General features: G+C 52.4%; 1 protein-coding gene across 1 annotated transcript in view; it reads left to right on the top strand.

The window, feature by feature from the left end:
- Grk3 (G protein-coupled receptor kinase 3) overlaps nt 1-19,911 on the top strand; it is a 97,074-nt gene that overhangs the window by 40,576 nt on the left and 36,587 nt on the right. The window contains exons 3-7 of the mRNA XM_076560973.1: nt 777-850; nt 7,575-7,676; nt 10,168-10,242; nt 14,817-14,878; nt 18,400-18,451. Of these exons, the coding sequence (XP_076417088.1) occupies nt 777-850; nt 7,575-7,676; nt 10,168-10,242; nt 14,817-14,878; nt 18,400-18,451 (365 nt within the window). The remainder of the gene's footprint in view (nt 1-776; nt 851-7,574; nt 7,677-10,167; nt 10,243-14,816; nt 14,879-18,399; nt 18,452-19,911) is intronic.

Here is a 19,911-nt window from a genome sequence, read left to right as displayed (position 1 = left end):
AGATTCCAGAGCTCACCAGGAGGCACCTGATGGTGACATCTAGCCTACACCTGTGCACACGCTTACCTGCACACTCACCTTTGAGCAATTGTGCACGGACAGGGACACGCCTCCCCACGTGGAATGTAGTGTTGTGTCTCACCCAGGGCAGACCTCGGAGCGAAGGTGGCTCTTGGGGCAACTTCGAAGGGAGTAAAGAGTCTTGGAAATGTTGGTGTGGGGGGCGGGGAGTTGGGGTGTTCCCGGCATGAGGCACGGCTTGCTCTCAAGGTGGTCCTGGTGTCCTGAGCAAGGAATTCCTTGGGAATGGGTGGCTGGCTGTGGCCCATGTGTGTGCTAGGATGTGAGGTAGTGAGTGCGGGCTGAGGGAAGGGCCTTGAAGGGTCGTAGAAGCTCCACTCGCCCCGGGCATCTGGCCCTGTTTCCACAAGGTGGTCACATACACCCTCTGTGCTCTGTCCTCTTGGACTGTGAACTCACCATAGTGACCTGTGTGTGACCTCAGGTGGTGGTGACAATGTGCATTTAAACAACGGGAGGGCCATAAGCAGAGAAAAAATGCCAAGCCAGACATGGGTATGGTACAGTCATGGGGGGGGGGGTCCATCCCTCCAAGGTGTCCTTGGCCTCTTGAATTCCCCCCCCCCTTTTTTCCCAAAGTGTGTGGGGGGGGCGGGGCAGGGGGAGATGCTGAGTTATGAACACATTATTTGGAAGAAGCCCCCGGGATAGAATTTCCTCGTTTCCCCGCTGACGTTTTCCCTCTCTCCCTTCAGGCTTCCTGCTATTTAAAGACTTCTGTTTGAATGAGATCGACGAAGCCGTTCCTCAGGTGAAGTTCTATGAAGAGGTAAGACTCCGCCCGCTCGTGCAATTCTCTTCCAAAGTGTGTTCAGCTAGGCACTGGGGGAAACCCCAAAGATCGTAGTAAGCACCTCACGTGATTCAGACGTTCACCGAAATAACTTCGTAGCGGCAGATGTGTTAGCAGCGCTGACCCTGCCCGCCAGCCAGGGCTGATGTACGTAAGGCTCAGGCTCAGGGCAGCGGTTCTCAACCTGTGACGCTTTGGGAGGGAGGGGGCGGTCCAGCGACCCTTCCACAGGGGTCGAATACCAGATGTCCTGCCTATCAGGTATTTACATTACAGCTCCTAACAGGAGCACATTTACAGCGACGAAGTAGCAACAACGATTTTGTGGTGGTGGGCGGTGGGGGCGGGGGGGTCACCACAACATGAGGAACTGCATTAAGGGTCACAGCGTCGGGAAGGCTGAGAACCGCTGCTCCAGAGGTTTTGGAGTATGAGTGAGAAAGAGTGCGGCTGACTACAGGCTCTGGAGTCCTTTGAAGGTCACAGGCGGCACCCGGCTTTTTGGGCCATCGATAGATGTTGGTTGTGTCCATGAGAGCTGAGGCTGGGTGCTGCTGGGTGGGTTTGAAAGGGAGCCTGCCCCCTGAGGTCTCCCCGGCCATCTTGGGGGACTAGAGCGGGGACTTTGTGGGCCTGGGGCTCCCAGGCAGATATCTGCGTTCCCCAAGACAATGGGCGACGCTCGAGATTGCAGGGGCCTAAAGAGTTAGTGCAGAAGTTTCTGCAAGGTCCATTGAACCCTAACTTAGCCTTACGGGGGTTAAAGAATGTAGACCTCCTGGGAGCCAAGCGAGTAGTCCAGGGACACCCTGGTGGGAGTGACCTGTCCGGCCGCTAAGGTACAGCCGCTCCTTTTGGGGGGAGCTGGGGAGCTGGGAATTCAGGCTCCCCACTGGCCAGAGAGATGCTTCAGGGGACAGAAAGAAAGGAGAGGTTTCAGGGTTCCAACTAGAATCACGATGTGAGCTGGGAAGGACCCCGTCCCTCAAGGCATATGCCAAACACCGAAGCCAAGGAGGGTAGAATGTCGCCAGGCTAGGCTGAGCGCTCCTTGTTCTCTAGAATAAAGACCCGTCCCTGAGCTCCACGGAAGGCCACACTCAGGAAGGGATCGAACCCGAGACAGACCGGGTGCCATAGATGTGGCTTCTTGTGCCGTGAGGTACCCAGCCCCCTCCCTCTGCCCAGCAGGGCACAGGGGGGGCCTGTCCTTGATGGAAGCAGGAAAACAAATGAGAAGACTTTCATTGTTGGGTAAACAGCTCGGAGGAGCCTGGCAGCAAGGTCACCACGGGACACAAAGACAGGGTGGATGGACGCACGGATCGTCAGATCCACAAGTCAAATAGTGGAGTAATGGACACGTACTTTAAATAACTGCGGTAGAAGCCAGGGTGGGGTGGAAGTGGGCCGGGGGGTTGTTGGCTGTGATCCCACCCTCAGAAGGCAGAGGAGGTAGGGTCCCAACTCCATCCTGCCCCTTCCTGGACTCGCACACGGAAGTCTGCCTGCAGCCATGCCCTCCAGGGGCTGTGAGATGTGAGACAAGCCACATGGCCGTCTCCGGTGTGTAAGACGCTAAGCTCCCTGCACTCAGGGGGCTGACATCATGGGGACTTAAGACTGAGGTCCAGCAAGCTGGGTGGTCGTTCCTACCCACTTCTCAGGACACCTGTCATGACACAGACCATCTTAGAAGAGAGAGCATAACAGCAGAGGATCAGTTCCTAAGACTGTTTCGCCCCCCACTTATTCAACCACGTTCATGAACACCAGCCTCACGTCTCTGGCATTGTGCCGTGACCGACGGGCAGAGTCCTGGCTGTCTCTGAGCTTACGCTCCGGGAGAGACAGCCAGCAGCCAACTGACCGAGTGTCCCCAGGCAGACGAACATGCTTGGTGGCTCACACAGACTCAGTGTGGTGCATTGTGGTTGGCGGCCACTGGACATGGATGGGCTCAAGGTCATCTCAGCAAGGTGGCATTTAAACAAGACCGTGGGTGAGAAGAAGACTGGCCTCGTGGAGGCGGGGTCAGGAGAGCACAGGAGGCCACGCGGTGGCTACCCACCGTGGTGGGAGGAGCTTGGCATGTGAGGAACTGACATGGAGAAGGGCAGTGTGGGAGTGGGGGGATGGGCAGGGCAGGGCAGGCGAGGGAAACCACAGACGCCGCAGTGACAGGTTCTAGTGTGGAAAAGCGTACAGCAGGCGTGTTGGGTGTGCTGATCTGGGGCCTCTGACGTGTTTTGGATGATCTTCGTCCTGACTCAGTTTATCTCAGGTCTTTGTCACCTGGCGTGAGACAGATGTTAAAATCTCCCACTTTTTGATTTCTGTTATCACCTTCCCTGTATGTTGTAGCTCTGTGGTCAGGCTCACACATAATGTCATCTTATGAGGTACCCCGTCTCTCATCCAGGCCCTCTTTTGTCCTGAACTGGCTTCTTTCACCCTGTGTTGTGGCCACAGCCACACCGTCTCCTTGTGGTTCTGGGGAGGTCCCTTTCAGGCTCGCCTTTACAGCATTTCTCCGTATGTACGGGACTTCTATTCATCCTCGTCTACTCTCCAGGGAGTGATTTTTAGATATCATATTCATTTTGCCGAGTTTGCTGAAATTCTTCAGCCTGTACATTTATATCTCTAACCCAATCTGAAGCGATTGGGATGATTATTTCTTAGAGTACACCCTCTCCTCTCTTCCTGGACTCTGGTCATAGTTTCATGATTGATGGATACTGTTGACCTCAACACGCTGCTCAGCTTTTCTTTCTCTTCTAGAAACTGGATAATCTCTTTGGTCTGTCTTCAGACCCACACACGCTCCTTCTCTCAGCTTCCACAGCCTGCTCTCCCATCCATCCGCTGAACGTTTTTTTTTTTTTTTCCCCCAGCTTCCAGAATTGCACTTCTGGAAATTCCAGTTGATTATTTTTTAATAGTTGCCGTTCTGTCTTCATTGCTGTTGCTGTGATAAAATGCCCGGATGAGAAAGTTAGGGAAGGAAGGGATTATTCTGCTTAAAATCCTGGGTCACCATTTGTCACTGAAGTCAAGGCAGGAGCTTGAAGCAGGTCACAGTACAGTTTTTTTTTTTAATTTGTTTATTATGTATACAGTGTTCTGTCTGCATGACAGAAGAAGGCACCAGATCTCATTATAGATGGTTGTGAGCCACCATGTGGTTGCTGGGAATTGAACTCAGGACCTCTGGAGGAACAGCCAGTGCTCTTAACCTCTGAGCCATCTCTCCAGCCCCCACGGTACAGTTAACAGTAGAAAGTCCCTCGGACTGTTCCTTGCTGACTTGCTCTAGGCTAACTTTCTCCTCTCAGACAGTTCAGGACCCTCCTTCCCTGCCCAGGGAACAGTGCCACCCACGATGGACTGGGCCTTCTCAAGTCAATTAACAATCGCGACAGCGGTCCATAGATTCACTCAAAGGCCGCCTGCGGTAGAAAATCCCAGCATTCCCGTCTTCCTAGGTGATTCTAGGCCATAGCAAGTGGATGATAAGTCAAAGAAGCACAGCTGTTCCCTTCTGCTGCCTCCCATCTCCCCCTTCATCACACAGATGTTCTGTCACATCTAACTGTGATCATGGATGTGTGGTCCTCGCCCCGAGAATTCCAGCCCCGATCTTGTGGGATCTCGCGGCGGACCTGCTGCTTCCTGTGTGGGTCCGTCTCCTCCACAGGTGAACAACAGGAGCACATACAGAGCGGTGTGGTTGACAATCAAAGATGCCCCAAACTCCCGAAAGGGTGCGGGTTGTTCAGCGCCAGCGGACGCCGAACCTGGCTCTCCCACACCCCTGTGCCGTGTGCCACCACTGAGTCGTGGTCAGCTCCTCAGCCTTTGTGGGCCACGGAGGTTGGCTGTGCCCTGATAGCCGCATGTCATCACATACCCGGCGAGTTTGAGAGAATATCTGTATGGAGTTTGAGGATACCTTTGCGGCTCTTCATCTCCAGGGTGCCCTTCTCTCTTAGCTTCTGTTTGTGGTCTCTTCTCCATTATCCATGTCTGTCAGGCTGCTCTCTGGTGCTTCCTCAAATTGACAGTCGTGGTCTCAGGGGGACCATTCTGCTCTCAGCTACTTTTGTCCGGGTTTGTGATGGATTTTGAATGAGGTACCAGTGTGAGGGGCCGATGGTCCAGAAGACACGCGGGTGCGGCATGGAGGCAAAGGGTGGAGTCAGTGATGACCCTCGCGGTCACCAGGGTGAGACATGGCGGTGGTGATCTGTCGCAAGTGGAGACAGGGCTCCTTCAGATGAACCCAAATGGAGATGCGGCGTAGACACTCAGCAGGAAAGGTCGCAAGTGCGGTTGTGGTTGCTGACGTCTGTGGGTCTGATAGCTTTCCCTAAGGTGTGTGTAGCTCGTGACAAAAGCCTTCCAGGGTGCCCAGTGTTCTGAAGCCGGTGGGAGAGGGAGAGGGATGGAGGCAAAGCCCTGGAGATGCAGAACTCCGATCCCAGAGAGGTGGAGATGGGACCACGGCTGTGGCCTGGGCAGTGATGTACTCAGCCATGTGTGTGTGCCCAAGCAGAGAGCGACTTCATGCATGATAGGGGCATGCTGTCACCCCTGGCGGCGCTTCTCCTCAGCATGGAGACACCTCTACATGGTCCCACTCTCTTAAGTGCCTGGTGAGCGCTCCCGCCAGAACCGGAGGTCGTGTTCCTAAATCAAGAGTCCCTGCGGCCAGCGGAGCCACGGCTGATGGCCTGCTCTTCAGTTAGTGAGCCTTCTGGAAGGAAGCGGGATGTGAGTTTCGGTGCCGGCCCTGTACTCGCTTTACTGTCTGGTGTTCACATAGGGCTGATCAGACTCAGAGCACAGACACAGTGCCGTGCCCCATGTGTTCACAAATCCTAGAAACTTCCAGGCAATGAGCATGTGACTCACCAGATGCCACTCTGCCTCCCGGGTCCCCCGGACTCGCTTCCCATCACGCTTGCGGTTCGGGATGTTAGTTCCGGGATAGTGCGCTCTTGCTTGAGGTTGTTTGCACGTCCGGGGAGAAACCTTGCCGTCCTCTGTGTGGGTTGCATCCGTTCTGGCATCTAGGCCTTCTGGCGTTAACCCTTGAGTCTTCCAAGACCAAGAATGCAACCAGAGGAATCAACCAACGGAGGGGCCGACCGAGCCCCGGTCCTTTCCTTCCTGATGGCTTGGGTGCACGGTGCCTGATGTGGGCCACCCGGCAACGGCGTCTCTGCAGCTGCCGTGTGGTTAGTTTTCAGAAACTGAGGTAGGATGGTTGAATCTGGTCCCTGGTTATACCAGCTTCACTTCACTGCCGCTGGACTGAAACCTGGTCCTCTTGGGCTGTCTTCCGCCCCAAGGAGACTCCATTCCAAGTCCCGGAAGTACCAAAGGCATGACTGTTAGCCACCATGTGACCCTGCTGATGGGACCCCAGTAACTTCTCAGCGTGGGAGACTGCTAGGTGTTACAGGGCCTCACTGGCGACCTCCCCTTTCCTCTCTCCCCCAAAACCATGACCTCATCTATATGAGAAACCTTCGCAGGGATTGACTGGTTTTGATTCCCCTATGTGAACACCAGTCTGTAAGGTCACAGCTACTCCCACAGGGGAGTAGCTGTGCCAGTGGGTGGCTCTCAGGTGTGACACCAGGAGTGTAACTGGGTCACACACAGCAGCGTGGCGTGCGGAAGGCGTCTCTACCTTTGTGTTTCCATTGTCTTCAGTCTCGTCTTGTGTTGTCAAAATATGTTGTGTGTAAAGAGATGGGAACAGTCTTCTGACCGGGGACCCCTTATCAGATTGTAGCGATTGGGAACATTCCCAAGGTATGGCAGGTGTCCCTTAAAACCCACTTCATTGGTCAGCCGGACGGCCTTTCCTAGCATAGCATTTGAAATATAGTGTGTCCTTCCTCCCTTCCTCCCTTCCTCCCTTCCACCTGTTTCTCTGTCTAGCCCAGGCTAGCCTTGGCCACACTCCTTCTGTCTCTGCCTCTGGAGAGCCGAGATGACAGCCGCACATGCCACACCAGGCCTGCAGTTACACTAGTGACGGACAACCCATACTTCACCCGGGAGGCCATGCTGCCTCCAAATACACACTTTCTTCATAGGACTTTTAGAACTCTCATGATGAAGCCAGGTGTGGCGGCGGCACACGCCTTTAACCCCAGCACTCGGGAGGCAGAGGCAGGCAGATCTCTGTGAGTTCGAGGCCAGCCTGGGCTACAGAGCGAGAGATCCAGGACAGTCATCAAAGCTCCACAGAGAAACCCTGTCTCAAAAAAAAAAAAAAAAAAGAAAAGAAAAGAAATCTCATGATGTATCCCGACTAATTTCCCCTGCTGAAACTTTGGTAGAGTATGAATAAGCTCCGTCTCAGAGCTGGAGCACAGCCAGGCTGGAAGATCTGTGCTTTGGAGAGAAGTGGCCGGGCAGTTGGCCCCTGGCTTCTGTGCTGTGGCCATGGTAGTCTTTATTTCTTTATTAAAATGCTCAGGGTCCCTCTGCGTTTCTAGCTGGGCCTGATTTGGTGGCCCCATTATCCCCTCACGCAAAGTCGTCCTTTCAGGGGAACCACCGCCTCAGTCATCTGTCTTATCTCTCGTGGGAAGGGTTGCTGGCCGGGTCAGTCGTGGTTCTAAATAAAGCTGGTTTCTAGGAAGCTGAAAGCTAATGTTGACAACCTCCGGAAATCTAGATAAAAGAATACGAGAAACTGGACAACGAAGAGGACCGGCTGCGCCGGAGCCGGCAGATGTACGACGCCTACATCATGCGGGAGCTCCTGTCCTGCACACACGTGAGTGCCCCACCCCGACGCCCAGACAGCACCGTGTGTGTGTGTGTGTGGGGGGGGGGGGGGGGGTCACACTGCCCGCGTTTCCAGAAGGGAGCGCAGCTGTGTGGCTGCGCTCCTGGGAAGGGGTCCAGGTCGTCTCTTCTCCCACAACTGTTGGTGTTCTGACTCGGTGTCCCCTGCTACACATACGCTTGCTCTATTTCCTGAAGCCGGTGCTGGCACCTCCAGAAGCTGGGGCTGTTTTGGATCACTGAAGAAAACTCTCTGTTCTAGACTGGATGAAGGAAATGAGGATTTAGTCTCATGCTTGGCCTCATTATTATTTGACAGGGTCTCTCTACGTAGCCCAGGCTGAACTTCAGCTCCTGATCCTTTTACCTCAGTGTCCTAAGTGCTAAGACTGCAAGCACACACTGCTACACCTAGACAAGGATGATGTTGGATGATGGTGTGATGTGATTATGATTATGATGGTGATGATGGTGATGATGTGATGATGACGATGGTAATGTGATGATGATGATGGTGATGATGTGATGATGATGATGGTGATGATGATGGTGGTGTGATGATGATGGTGGTGATGATGATGGTGATGATGAAAATGATGATGGTGATGGTGATGATGATGACAATGGTGATGATGATATGATAATGGTGATGGTGTGATGTGATGATGATGTGGTGACTAGTGTTGCTGTATTGTATGGGAATCTAGAATTGAACCCAGGGCCTTATGCTTGATAGGCAAATACCACTGAGCCATTTGCCTAGCCTTGCTTCATGAGTTTTAATTTAGCTGTACTTTAACAATTAGGTGAACCAGAATTTGATTAATAAAAATCATCAATGATGTCTTGGGATTAATAAGGACTATAATTATTATGCTAATTTTATTCATGAATAGTTATGTCAATTTTATTCATGAATAGTTAAGTAATGGCTGAAATTATTATCTTCCTTAGAAGTCAAATAAACAATCTAATTGGGATAAACTAGATTCTTAGGAACTCACTTCATTAGAAGTGGACCAGGCATCAATGTAGAAATTACCATGTGGATGCCTCTGTCCCAATGCGGGACATTTTATAAAGGACACACGGTCTTCACCTACTCCATCCAGGGCCATGGTCACTAGCCACATAGGCTATTTGAGTTTATTTAAAGCAACTAAAGTTACATGAGGTCACTTCCGGGCTCCCTGTCAGTCCTATCTCAAGTGTCCTGGAGCTTCGTGTGGCCAGGGGCAACACAAAGGCACAACAACATTGTACTGTGGCAGGAAGGCTGAGTGGATGGCCCCGCCATGCCTTGGCACATAGGGTATGGTCACAGTTCTCGGTGACGTGAGTGGCCGTGCACAAGCTGGCCCCTCCCAGCGCTTCTGTGGCTTCACTGAGCTGTGTAGGGGGAGCTGGAGCTGGGCGGATGCTCACCGCTTCGTGCCCCAGTGCCTTGGCTGAGCCCTGGAGGATACGTGTGCTCCATGGAAGCTGTGTGATCTGGGTTTTCCTCAGCTGAGCTATTGGTTGGGGGGGAGGGCTTTGGAAGAGTGGGTCTTATTCAAATGGCTTGTGGTGATTATCCTCCAGATTAAGTGAGATTTATGTTCAAGAGTTAGAAAGATGCTCTGAGAACCATCCACACGCCGAGAGTGCCATGCCGCTTGGCTGCCTCTATCCTGAACGCTACAGAGATGTAAAGGACCAGACTCAGAAAGCTGGCCTCTCCGATGACAGGCGTGTGTGTGTGTGTGTGTGTGTGTGTGTGTGTGTGTGTGTGTGTGTGTGTTGCAGCTGCTTGGGGTGAAAGGTTTCTCCCCAAAAGCCTTGTCCAGTGTAGGTTTTCTGTCAAGGTAGCCATGGTAGTGAGGGCAGTCCCAGATGGGTAGCATACTTTCATGATTCTATGAATTGTAAGAAATGTAGGCATCCCATTAATCAGTGATAAGCAACCTGAATAGAGCAGACTACTGGTGAAAGGTTTCTGGAAGATGGACTTTGTAACCCGCATGGAAGGTCCACTCTGTTGGCCCCAGCTGCCCTCTGCTGGGGCAGCAGTGAGACCTCCCGGACCCAGAGCCAGCTGCCACTGTGGTCTGGCTTTGTAATGCTTGTGCTGAATTCCTACGTGCCTGCTCCTGCATCCGTTTCCTCCGACACAGCCGACAGCTTACCTCTGTAGAACTGTCGTTGAGTTAGGAAGGAAGAGGTTATGTAGTCAGGCAGTGGTGGGATTCCTTACACTCTGTTGCCATGGGAACCTTGACCTACTGAGGGTTCTATTCTGGGCACCTAGAGGAGGATTCTGGATACCCAGAAGACACTATGTGCTTGGGACTGTCTGCAGAGAGCCCACAGGTTACTCTTACAGGATTGCTATGTCAAACCATCTGTTGCAATGTGTGATCTTTAGATATGCCATCTCCTTATTAAAAACATGCTGTCTTTCTTTCTCCCTTCCCTCCTTCCTTTTTTTTTTTTTTTTTAAGACATTCTCCAAGCAAGCTGTGGAACACGTCCAGAGCCATCTCTCCAAGAAACAGGTGACAGCTACCCTTTTTCAGGTAAGATGGCTTCAAAACAAACGTCTCTGGCCTGCCTCCCACTCAGACCTGATAAGGTTTCCTAGGCTAGCGGAATTGATGCCGTGGCGGTCCTCTCAGAACGCCGGGGTTCTCTTGCTGCATCCCGCTGCCTTGCTGACAGGCTTCGCAGATGTTCCCGGGAAGGGGCTGATGCAGCCTTCCTGTAACTGTATGTTCTGGAAATCCATCGAGCCAAGACAGGACCGAGTCTTCCTCCTGTTTGGCGTTTGGTGTCTATGAAGAACAGGGTGATACGGTTTCTGGTGATTATCCACCGGATTTATGTTTCCCTGAGAGTTAGAAGTGATGCTCCGAGAACCCTCAGGGTCCCATGTTGCTCCATGAGTCTACCCTGAACACTACAAAGATTTAACATGAGACTTGGAAAGCTGGCTCCTCCGCCGACAGGCCTGTGTGTGTTTGCTGCCATCCAGGCTGAACAACATCTCTCCCAAGAGCCTCTTCCAGCATAGGTTTTCTGTACAGGTGGCGGTGGTTGTGAGGGCAGTGGGAGTCTCCGGCAGCGTGTGTTCATGTTTCTCTTAGTGATGGAGAAATGAAGGAACCTCATTAATCATTAGTTTTCAAAAGTGAAGTGAATGAATCCCTCCTTTATTGCATTACCAGGCTCTTTACAGTGAGATACACTGGTGAAGCCCAGGCTAGCCCCTGGACCCTCCACCTCCCCAGGGCCATTACAGGTGCATGTGACTGTACCCACTGGTTTGGAACTCGGTGTCTCAGAACATTACAGACTTCTGCAAAACAAAGTCAATAATTCTCAGAGTCAGAGCACCTGTCTAATGGCACATCGGGCATGGCTTTCCCCTCGAAGTGAGGTGGACCTGTCTGCACAGCCCGGAATGTTCCCAGAGTGAAGGGTCAGAGCCCGTGCCCCTGGCAACACTGAGGAGCTAGGCTTGGCTACTGGTTGTTAATAAGAAATATAGCTGAGCCCAATTAATAGTGAGACACAGAGGAAGGGAAGTTCTGAAGCAAGGCAAATGGGGAGAAGGACCAAGAGATCCACCCTCCCCCCAAGTCCATCGTCTGGGTCCCGACATGAGGATAAGGTTTAGGTAGAGGGCTGTATGCATAGCTGAGCGTCCCGTCCATCCCCTTTATCCAGGCTGTAGTGTCTCCTGCACGGTGTTCCGATGCATTCTCAGAACCACGTAACGTACCCTCCCCTGGCTGGCACCACGTTTCAGCCTCTCCGTCCCTTGAGCATAGATTCCTGGGGGAATTCTAGTTCTCAGGCACCTTGTTTCATCGTCTGGTGGCTGACGGGAGGGGACACAAGTGTCTTTTTAGATGGTCGTCATCCCTGCCGGGCCAATGACAGGAGGTGCCCATGCTTCAGCTCCAGACGGCTGCAGCTTCTGAACCTGTTTTGCTCATCAGTGAAAGGGACCCTTGGAGGTTTGGTGGAGTAGGCACACACAGGATGCTTTCCAAGGGGCCTGCCCTTCTCACCATCCCTCAAATGAAAGCTGTGCTTAGATATCTTACAGTCAGTGTGGTGCTAATGTCTGCATTGCCATCTCCATGGTATTTGTAGTGTGAGAACTTTGGCTTTCAGCTGATTTGCACAGATAGCCTTTAGCCAGTCAGGTCTGACATTGCTGAATGTACCATAGACTACATGGCATGTAGATAGTCCATAGCCACTCAGGTCTGACATTGCTGAACTGTATGGTATATTGCTTGTCATGTCTCTTGAGGTTCCCACGAGGGAGATGATGAAATACAGCATTAAGTAAGATTTATCTTCAAGAACCAAGTGACTGCCTACAGTAAAGAGCTTTAATTAACTTTTAACCAGTTGGGATACTGTGTCCAAGATCAGAACTAGAGCCCCCCCCCCCAGTCCAGCTACCCTCTAGACTACCTCTTCTCATGGCAGGTGGCTTGAGGCCAGAGAGATGGGGGATGTGGCACAAGGCTTGTTCTTTCATAACTATCCTCTCATGAGAACTGACCAGGGTCCCAGGAGAACTGTATTAATCCCTTCCGAGAACCTCAGTGCCCTGTCCTCCTCCTGTCTGGAGATGGAGAGGGGCCTGGCTAGAGATGATGGAGAGGGGCCTGGCTGGAGATGATGGAGAGGGGCCTGGCTGGAGATGATGTAGAGGGGCCTGGCTGGAGATGAGGAGGGGCCTGGCTGGAGATGGGGAGGGGTCTGGCTGGAGATGGAGAGGGGCCTGGCTGGAGATGATGGAGAGGGGCCTGGCTGGAGATGATGGAGAGGGGCCTGGCTGGAGGTGATGGAGAGGGGCCTGGCTGGAGATGATGGAGAGGGGTCTGGCTGGAGATGGAGAGGGGCCTGGCTGGAGATGATGGAGAGGGGCCTGGCTGGAGATGATGGAGAGGGGCCTGGCTGGAGATGATGGAGAGGGGCCTGGTTGGAGATGATGTAGAGGGACCTGGCTGGAGATGATGGAGAGGGACCTGGCTGGAGATGATGGAGAGGGGTCTGGCTGGAGGTGATGGAGAGGGGCCTGGCTGGAGATGATGGAGAGGGGTCTGGCTGGAGATGATGGAGAGGGGCCTGGTTGGAGATGATGTAGAGGGACCTGGCTGGAGATGATGGAGAGGGACCTGGCTGGAGATGATGGACAGGGGCCTGGCTGGAGATGATGGAGAGGGGCCTGGCTGGAGATGATGGAGAGGGGTCTGGCTGGCCAGTGACTGAAAGGTGCCAGGCCCTGTGCTCTGCCGGCAACATTCTTAAATTTTATTTATTTGGTTGTCATTTATTAGATGCAACGGTCACTCTTATAGATTGAGGTTAACTGAGGACCCTAGAGGGGACGTGTGCCCTTACCCCTCCTGCTGACCACTGGGCTTTGTCTCCCTTCACCCGTGTGCCTGGGTGCGGGGGGGGTGGGGGTGTTCTGTAAAATGCCTGAAGAAAGCCGCCTCGGGACAGATGGGTTTGTTGGAGCTCACAGTCCTCAGGGACGCAGCTCTCCTGGTGGGGAAGGTGTGGTGGCGGGAGTCCGCCGTCAGGAAGATGCCCGCTCATGGGATGCAAGGTGGCTCTCCCTTCACAGACGTGCCGAGAGAGCTGTCACCATGGTGATTCTGGATCCTGGCGGGCTGGCAATCAGCAGCTATCCGCACAGGTTTGGTTTGTTAAAATGCGGCCAGATGGTGGTAAAGTCGTCCTGGAGAGGGGTTTGGCTGCTGCCCGATCAGTAGGAAGAACGGGGCGTTCAATAAAAACGGAAAAGTAAACCGTGGATGCGCCCACCTGTTCCCCGTGGAGAACGTCTATTTGATGGACATGGGGACCCTGCTCTGGAGTCCCTGCCTGAGCTCCCTGCTGCCAGGACACCGTCTGCCTCTGCAGACCCCCTTCCCCACTTTCTCTACACATTTTGGCAAACTTTTAGTGAAGACACAGAAAAGGTTAAAATTTCCCGTCATCCGACTCGTCAAGCGTTATCAAGGTATTTTCCCAAAAGATCTCATGGACTCTGGTGAGCGCTGAAGCATGGCCGCCCGCCAGCTTTTTGTTCTCAGCTCCAGTGTGTGGAGCAGAAAATGGGGCTGTTTGTTCAGAACGAGGAAGCACAGCTGAGGTGGGAAGCAGTTGATGCCCCGGGTGAGGAACCTGCAGCCCTGGGCGCCTCCCCAGGGAACTCCCTAGAGGCCCCGGCTGTGCCTGCTCCACCCCGCAGCCTCCTTTCTCTTCTCCTGAGTACCTTTAGCTCTGAGTCTAAAAAAAAAGGTATAACATTAATTAATAACACAGCCGATTAGGACAGTTAGCTGTGGGTCTGTCAGCTTCCAGTCTTTAAAACTCAACCCACAAGGCAAAGGCTCATAGCAGGTCACAAAGCATGCTGGGAAACTCACTCACAGGGCCCCGTGTCAAGTGAAAACAGGTGATCCCCCTTTGCAGAAATTAGAATTTCAAGACGACGACAGAGGCCCACATAGCTAAGGGCTGGGACCCTCTACACGGCTCACAACGCCAACTCCGATCACCGAAGAAGTGTCCCTAGCTCATGAAGAGCTGTCCCTGTCCCTGACTATGTGGAATGCAGGGGGAGCTGGCTGTCACGAGAAACCCACGAGTCTGTTTAACGGGTAAAGGAGTTTGTTAGGGGGAAGACTCACCGTACATAACAGAATCGTCGCAGGTTCTGGAACGCTGTTCCGGCCACCTGACTCAGTCCTGCCTCTAAAAACCATGAGTGAGTGAAGAGAGCTGCCTATGTGCATCTCAGGGCTTTAGGGTGCCAGAGAGGCCATGCCCCAGGGACATGTACTTCAAGGTCATAGGCAGGTGGAGCCGTTACCTGCTGCCTCTCTAGGGCCGGTGCTTCAAGGTTATAGAACAGCCACCCACTACCGCCGGCTGAGATACTAACACTGTGATGAGCCTGTTCCTCACGAGGAGGACAGCCACATCGGCAAACAGGGCCAGCCAGGGTCCCCGTGGGAAGCCCAATCGCCGACCTCGGGCCAGAGTCCCCTGGCACGTGGGCTTCCTTTGGTTCATTCTTACTGACCTAATGTTATTTCTTCCCCATCCTTTCCAGCCATACATCGAAGAAATCTGTGAGAGCCTCCGAGGGGATATTTTCCAAAAGTTTATGGAAAGGTACGCAGCCGGCTGTGTGCCCAGAAGCCCCGCGTGTGTGGATGCCCGGCGTTTCCCCGGGGTGTGTGCTGTCCTTCCAGCGTGCATCGGTTTATCCTCCCACAGGCCCTCAGTGGCCGTGACCCACGGCCAGCCTTCCGGCATACTGCTTCTTTGGCACTTTACATGACAGCTCTGAGGTGTGCGGCGGCTTGCCGCGCCCTGGACCCCCTGCTTTCTACTGCAATGCAGTCTAAAATTGAGACCGTCTGGGGAGCTTCCGTTTTATGGGGATCATAGGAAGGCCTCTGTTGACGCGGCGTGGTGGCTGCGTTTCGGCTGATGTCACATCTTGGGACCTTGAGGCGTGTCTCCCAAAGCGGCAGCCCAAGCCTGGGAAGGGATTAGACTGTGTGCTCACAGGCATCCTTTGCACGCTTAATGAATTCGTCCCCGTGGGTTTCCATGCTGCAGAGTGGTGTGCGATCTGATACCCTGAAGCTGGTCAGTGCCCCTTGAGCTGTTTGTACTTCCCGGTCACTTCTCTGGGCTCCGAGTCCCCGAGAGGCAGTCCCCCCTGTGTGTGTTTAACCGTGATTCTGCTAGAATCAAGAGTTCATTTAGCCTGGCGTGCGCTCAGTATCTTGGGGGAACTGACATTCATTTGTATGCTCGCAGGCCTCTGGTCCTGGGACTAGCAGAAACCTCTAGAAAGGGCCTCAGTGAAGCCAGAGAGGAGCACAGACTCAGAGCTGAGCTTCAGCCTTGATTTCTCAATCTGGCTCCCACCTCTGAGTCCGTCTTGCTCTTGTGTGGTGGGGGTTCCCCTTGCTCCAGGCCTCGGGCCCATTCTCTTCCTTACCCCAAGAGTTGGTGATCCCTCATCGTCTCGTTGTGAGTGTGGAGTTTAGGTTTGGAAAGCACGGGCGTTGATCATCCCCAGCGACGGGCAGGCAGGTGGGTGGGCTGGATGGGATTTCCTGTGAGCTCTGCCATCTGTCTGGAAGAGGGAGAAACCTCAGCAGTGTGGCCGTGGCTCTCCGCTGCTGCTTCCAGGAGCGATGAAGCCGGGGGAGGGGGGTGGGGAGGAGGCTGGGAGCCCAGCTGACTCAATGAACCTCTTGTATCGAGCAGAAGAGCAGGCAATGGAGTCGCCCGAGCCCCTGCCACATCCAGGTTTCACCCTCTTTACCCTCCGGCCTCCTGAGGTCCTTCGGCTCTGGCTGCCCAAGGCTCCCCTGTCCCTAGAGATTTGCACCCTGCCCCAGGTGTTAATGAGGAACTGTGCCCGTGTCACCCTGAGGCAGACACCCTGCTACCCACCCAGGGGACATCTGTGCCTCCTGAAGAGGAACTTGTCACAGCAAGTAAATGCTTCGCAGACAAAGGGTACTGGTTATTATTCCTCCTCCTGAGCTGGCCAGCACTCTAAGGCTGATCGCAAATGTGTCAGATCCTGTCAAACCCAGACTCTGAGACGGAAGGGTTGGTTCGGAGAGGCTGAGGCTTCTGCATGAACCAATGCACGTCCGAAACGTGATTTTAAACTTAGCCTGGGAGAGAGGTTAGGAGGGCCAGCAAGAGAGACTCTGGAGGCCATTTTAGGTTCATGAGGAAAGATGCTATGTGTTTGCGAAGACCACAAGGATTTGGGTGGTTGGCATCGGAAGCCTTTTATTCAGGGCCAGTGTAGTGATGATCCCGGTGGGGGGCGGCTGTGGCAGTTGGCATCTTAAGCTTTCCCTGAGGATGCTGGTACCTGTGACGCCACAAGAACCCCTTCTTCCCTTCCTCTTCCCTGCTTTATTCGGAGAGCCTTGAGCTCTGTGTCTTTGGGGGGAACCACTCAGGGGCTGGGTGAGATGCAGCCCTCAGGTCCTCATCACCCCTCCGTTCCCTTCTCTCTCTGATCCTTTTCTTTCTCCCTCCTCTCTCCTTTCTCTGGCTCTAGGGATTGAGTCCAGGGCCCCATCCCTGTTCAGTAGACATTCTCCCTCCACGCTACACTGCCCAAGCCCCACACCTGCATTTCTTCTGAACCTTTTATAACAGCACCACATGAAATCCTGCTCACCGGTGAACAAGCAGACATGATAACGCCTGCATTAAGAAGAGGGAGGGCGGACATTTCTCTCCTGCCTGGCAGGCAGTGGGGGGGAAGGCATCTGGAGTGTCAGGGTGAGGGGCTCTCTGCTGCACCCCTGGGCCTTTGAGAAGCCAGGAGCCTGTAGGTCCCCAACATGTGACCTTTGCCCAGCACCATTTGCTGGCCTTGGTATTGGCCGCCATAAAGTGGGGTCAGGATGTCCCGGTTCACAGGGCCGCGGAAAGGGATCAGTGAGCCGTGTGGATTGGGCATGGGGCAAACACAGGCTCTGTGTGGTACTCTTAGAACTGTTTGTGAGCATTGCTTGTCCTTGTCTTTTCTTTCTTTTTTTTTTTTAAGATTTATCTATTTATTATGTATACAGTGTTCTGTCTGCATGTATGCCTGCACGCTAGAAGAGGGCACCAGATCTCATTGCAGATGGTTGTGAGCCACCATGTGGTTGCTGGGAATTGAACTCAGGACCTCTGGAAGAGAAGCCAGTGCTCTTAACCGCTCAGCCATCTCTCCAGCCCACTCGTCCTTGTCTTTTTGGTCGTTTAGAGCAGAGGGTCTAACATAGTAGCTATTTGAGAATCTATAATCTGTCTATAATCTATAATCTATAGCTACCAAACCCACGAAGTGAGACTCCTCCACATTGAGATGCCCCTCGTGTACAAAAGAAGCTGGGTCTCGGAGGCCTCATGTGGAAAGAGAGACAGAAAATCATAGTCGTGACTCACACTGATCTCGAAGTGGTAACTTGGGTGCATTAGTTTGCATCAATAACTTATCAAATTATACACGTGGCATGTGACAGCTGAGGAGAGACACCGAGTCTTTCATTTAAACAGCAAAATGAATCCATGAATGCTGGGTGAAAAAAAAATTGTTTTAATACATTTTCTTGAGGTCGTATGTCGTGACTCTTCCCCCCTCCCCCACTCCAACTCCTCCTGTGTTTCTAAGTCCGTGGTCTCGTCTATAGCTGCTCTTTGCTGCAGACATATATGTGCATGTGTACATGTAGTCACACAAGTAAGTCACCTGAGTCCACTTAGCTTTGCTCACATGTGCATGTGTGCAGGGCTGACCACTTGGGGGCTGGACAAGTGATGTGGGTGCTCGCCCTGGGAGGAGACTGATTTTCCTGTAGGGGTGGGACTGTGTGGGGTGTCTCCTGTCCCTGTTAGCAGGTCAACTGGTATTGTCCCTGTGCTGGTCTCGTTGGGGCAGCTCCTCTGTTGTAGGTCCCGGCCCTCCGGCTCTTACAATCTTTCTGCCCCTCTTCCAAGATCTTCCTGCGGTGTGCATGTCAGGTGTGGTGCTAGAGAATGTTTTCCTTGTGTGAGAGGCAACACAGGAGTTAGATTCCAGCCCGTCCCATGAGGCTCTTCTAGAACTCCATTAAGTGTTCCATAACTCTTAACTAATTACTTATATTCTCTTTTAGTGATAAATTCACCAGGTTCTGTCAGTGGAAGAATGTGGAATTAAATATTCATGTGAGTACCTTTTTTTTTTTTTAATAAAAACTTCCTCTGCCCTAATGTCATGAGAAAGTGCTTTGTTCTGGAACGTTCTCCCCAAGGGTTTTCAGCACAGATGTCCGCGTACAACTCCGTGCACTGAAAGGCGGGATCCCGTGCTCACAGATAAGCCGTCGGGACCTTAACTTTCTTTTCTCATGTTTGTGGGAGAATGAGTTTATACGCGTAAGAAGGGCTATTTTAAGCTGGAATTGTTTGACCCCCAAAATAACAGTGTCAATGCGAGCCTTCCACTTAATATAACGTCTGTGCAGCCCGGGCTCTTGCCACGTTGTGACGTTCCCTTCCCTGGTCTTACTGTAGGATGTAATAAAAGGAGCAGAATCTTTTGTTAGAATAAAGTTTCAGGGTTGTTTATAACCTTTTCCTTATTTTGAAATGGGCAGAAGTAGGGGTTGAGGTATTTAGCTCACTGGTAGGACACTGGCCCAGTAAGGGTTCAGGCCTCAGCATGAGGGACAAATTTCTCTGTCTGTCTGTCTGTCTCTTTGTGTCTCTCTTACACACACACACACACACACACACACACACACACACACACACACTCACACATCAAAAAGCAGGAAAACTGAACACAGTGACCCTTGGACGTAGACCGCCCCTGTGTGTGTTATTACGTATCTCGCCATTCCCTAGAAGGAAGTGTCAATCACTCCAGGAAAGGAGTTTGGCTGTACAGTTCTGTCTGCTCCCTCTCCTCCTCACATGGATCTTCTGGAAATGCAGGGTTTTGATTGGACAAAAGAATCAATTGTGGTTTTGTTTTTAAAGAAAGATTTGAACCTAAAGTTGTTTTGTTGGAAGAGGGGTTCATAAAACCTGCTGTTTGCACCATGTGTCCGGGATGATGTAAAAGAAAGGGGTTGTAACACACACAGAGAGAGACAAACACACACACACACACACACACACACACACACACAGATATACACATGCACACGTGCATGCACACACACACACAGAGAACACACACACCGATATACACAGGCATGCACACACAGACACAGACATAGACACACACATGCATATATACATAGACACACACATAAACACATATCTACACAGATTCACACAGACACACATATATACACAGATACACACACACAGATATACACAGGCATACACACACAGACACAGACGCACATCTACACACATGTATATACAGATATACACACAGACACACATATATACACAGATACACACACACACACATACACACACACACACACACACACACACACACACACACACACATGCAGACACACATACTTCTTTCTTTCCTGGCCCCTGAGCTCTGTTGGTGGAGGGAGCACATGTGTAAACGAAGTCTCTTTCCATGGCTCTCTGTTATGTTCATCTGAGGAGTCCTGCTTCCCACAGCCGGCCTCTCAGCATTTCCAGTCAGGAGGACGTTT

The sequence above is a fragment of the Peromyscus maniculatus genome, chromosome 23 (genome assembly GCF_049852395.1).
Source record: "Peromyscus maniculatus bairdii isolate BWxNUB_F1_BW_parent chromosome 23, HU_Pman_BW_mat_3.1, whole genome shotgun sequence".
In the NCBI taxonomy this organism is placed as follows: domain Eukaryota; kingdom Metazoa; phylum Chordata; class Mammalia; order Rodentia; family Cricetidae; genus Peromyscus; species Peromyscus maniculatus.
Note: the sequence above shows the minus strand (reverse complement) of the source record. Positions and strands in the feature narration are given on the sequence as shown.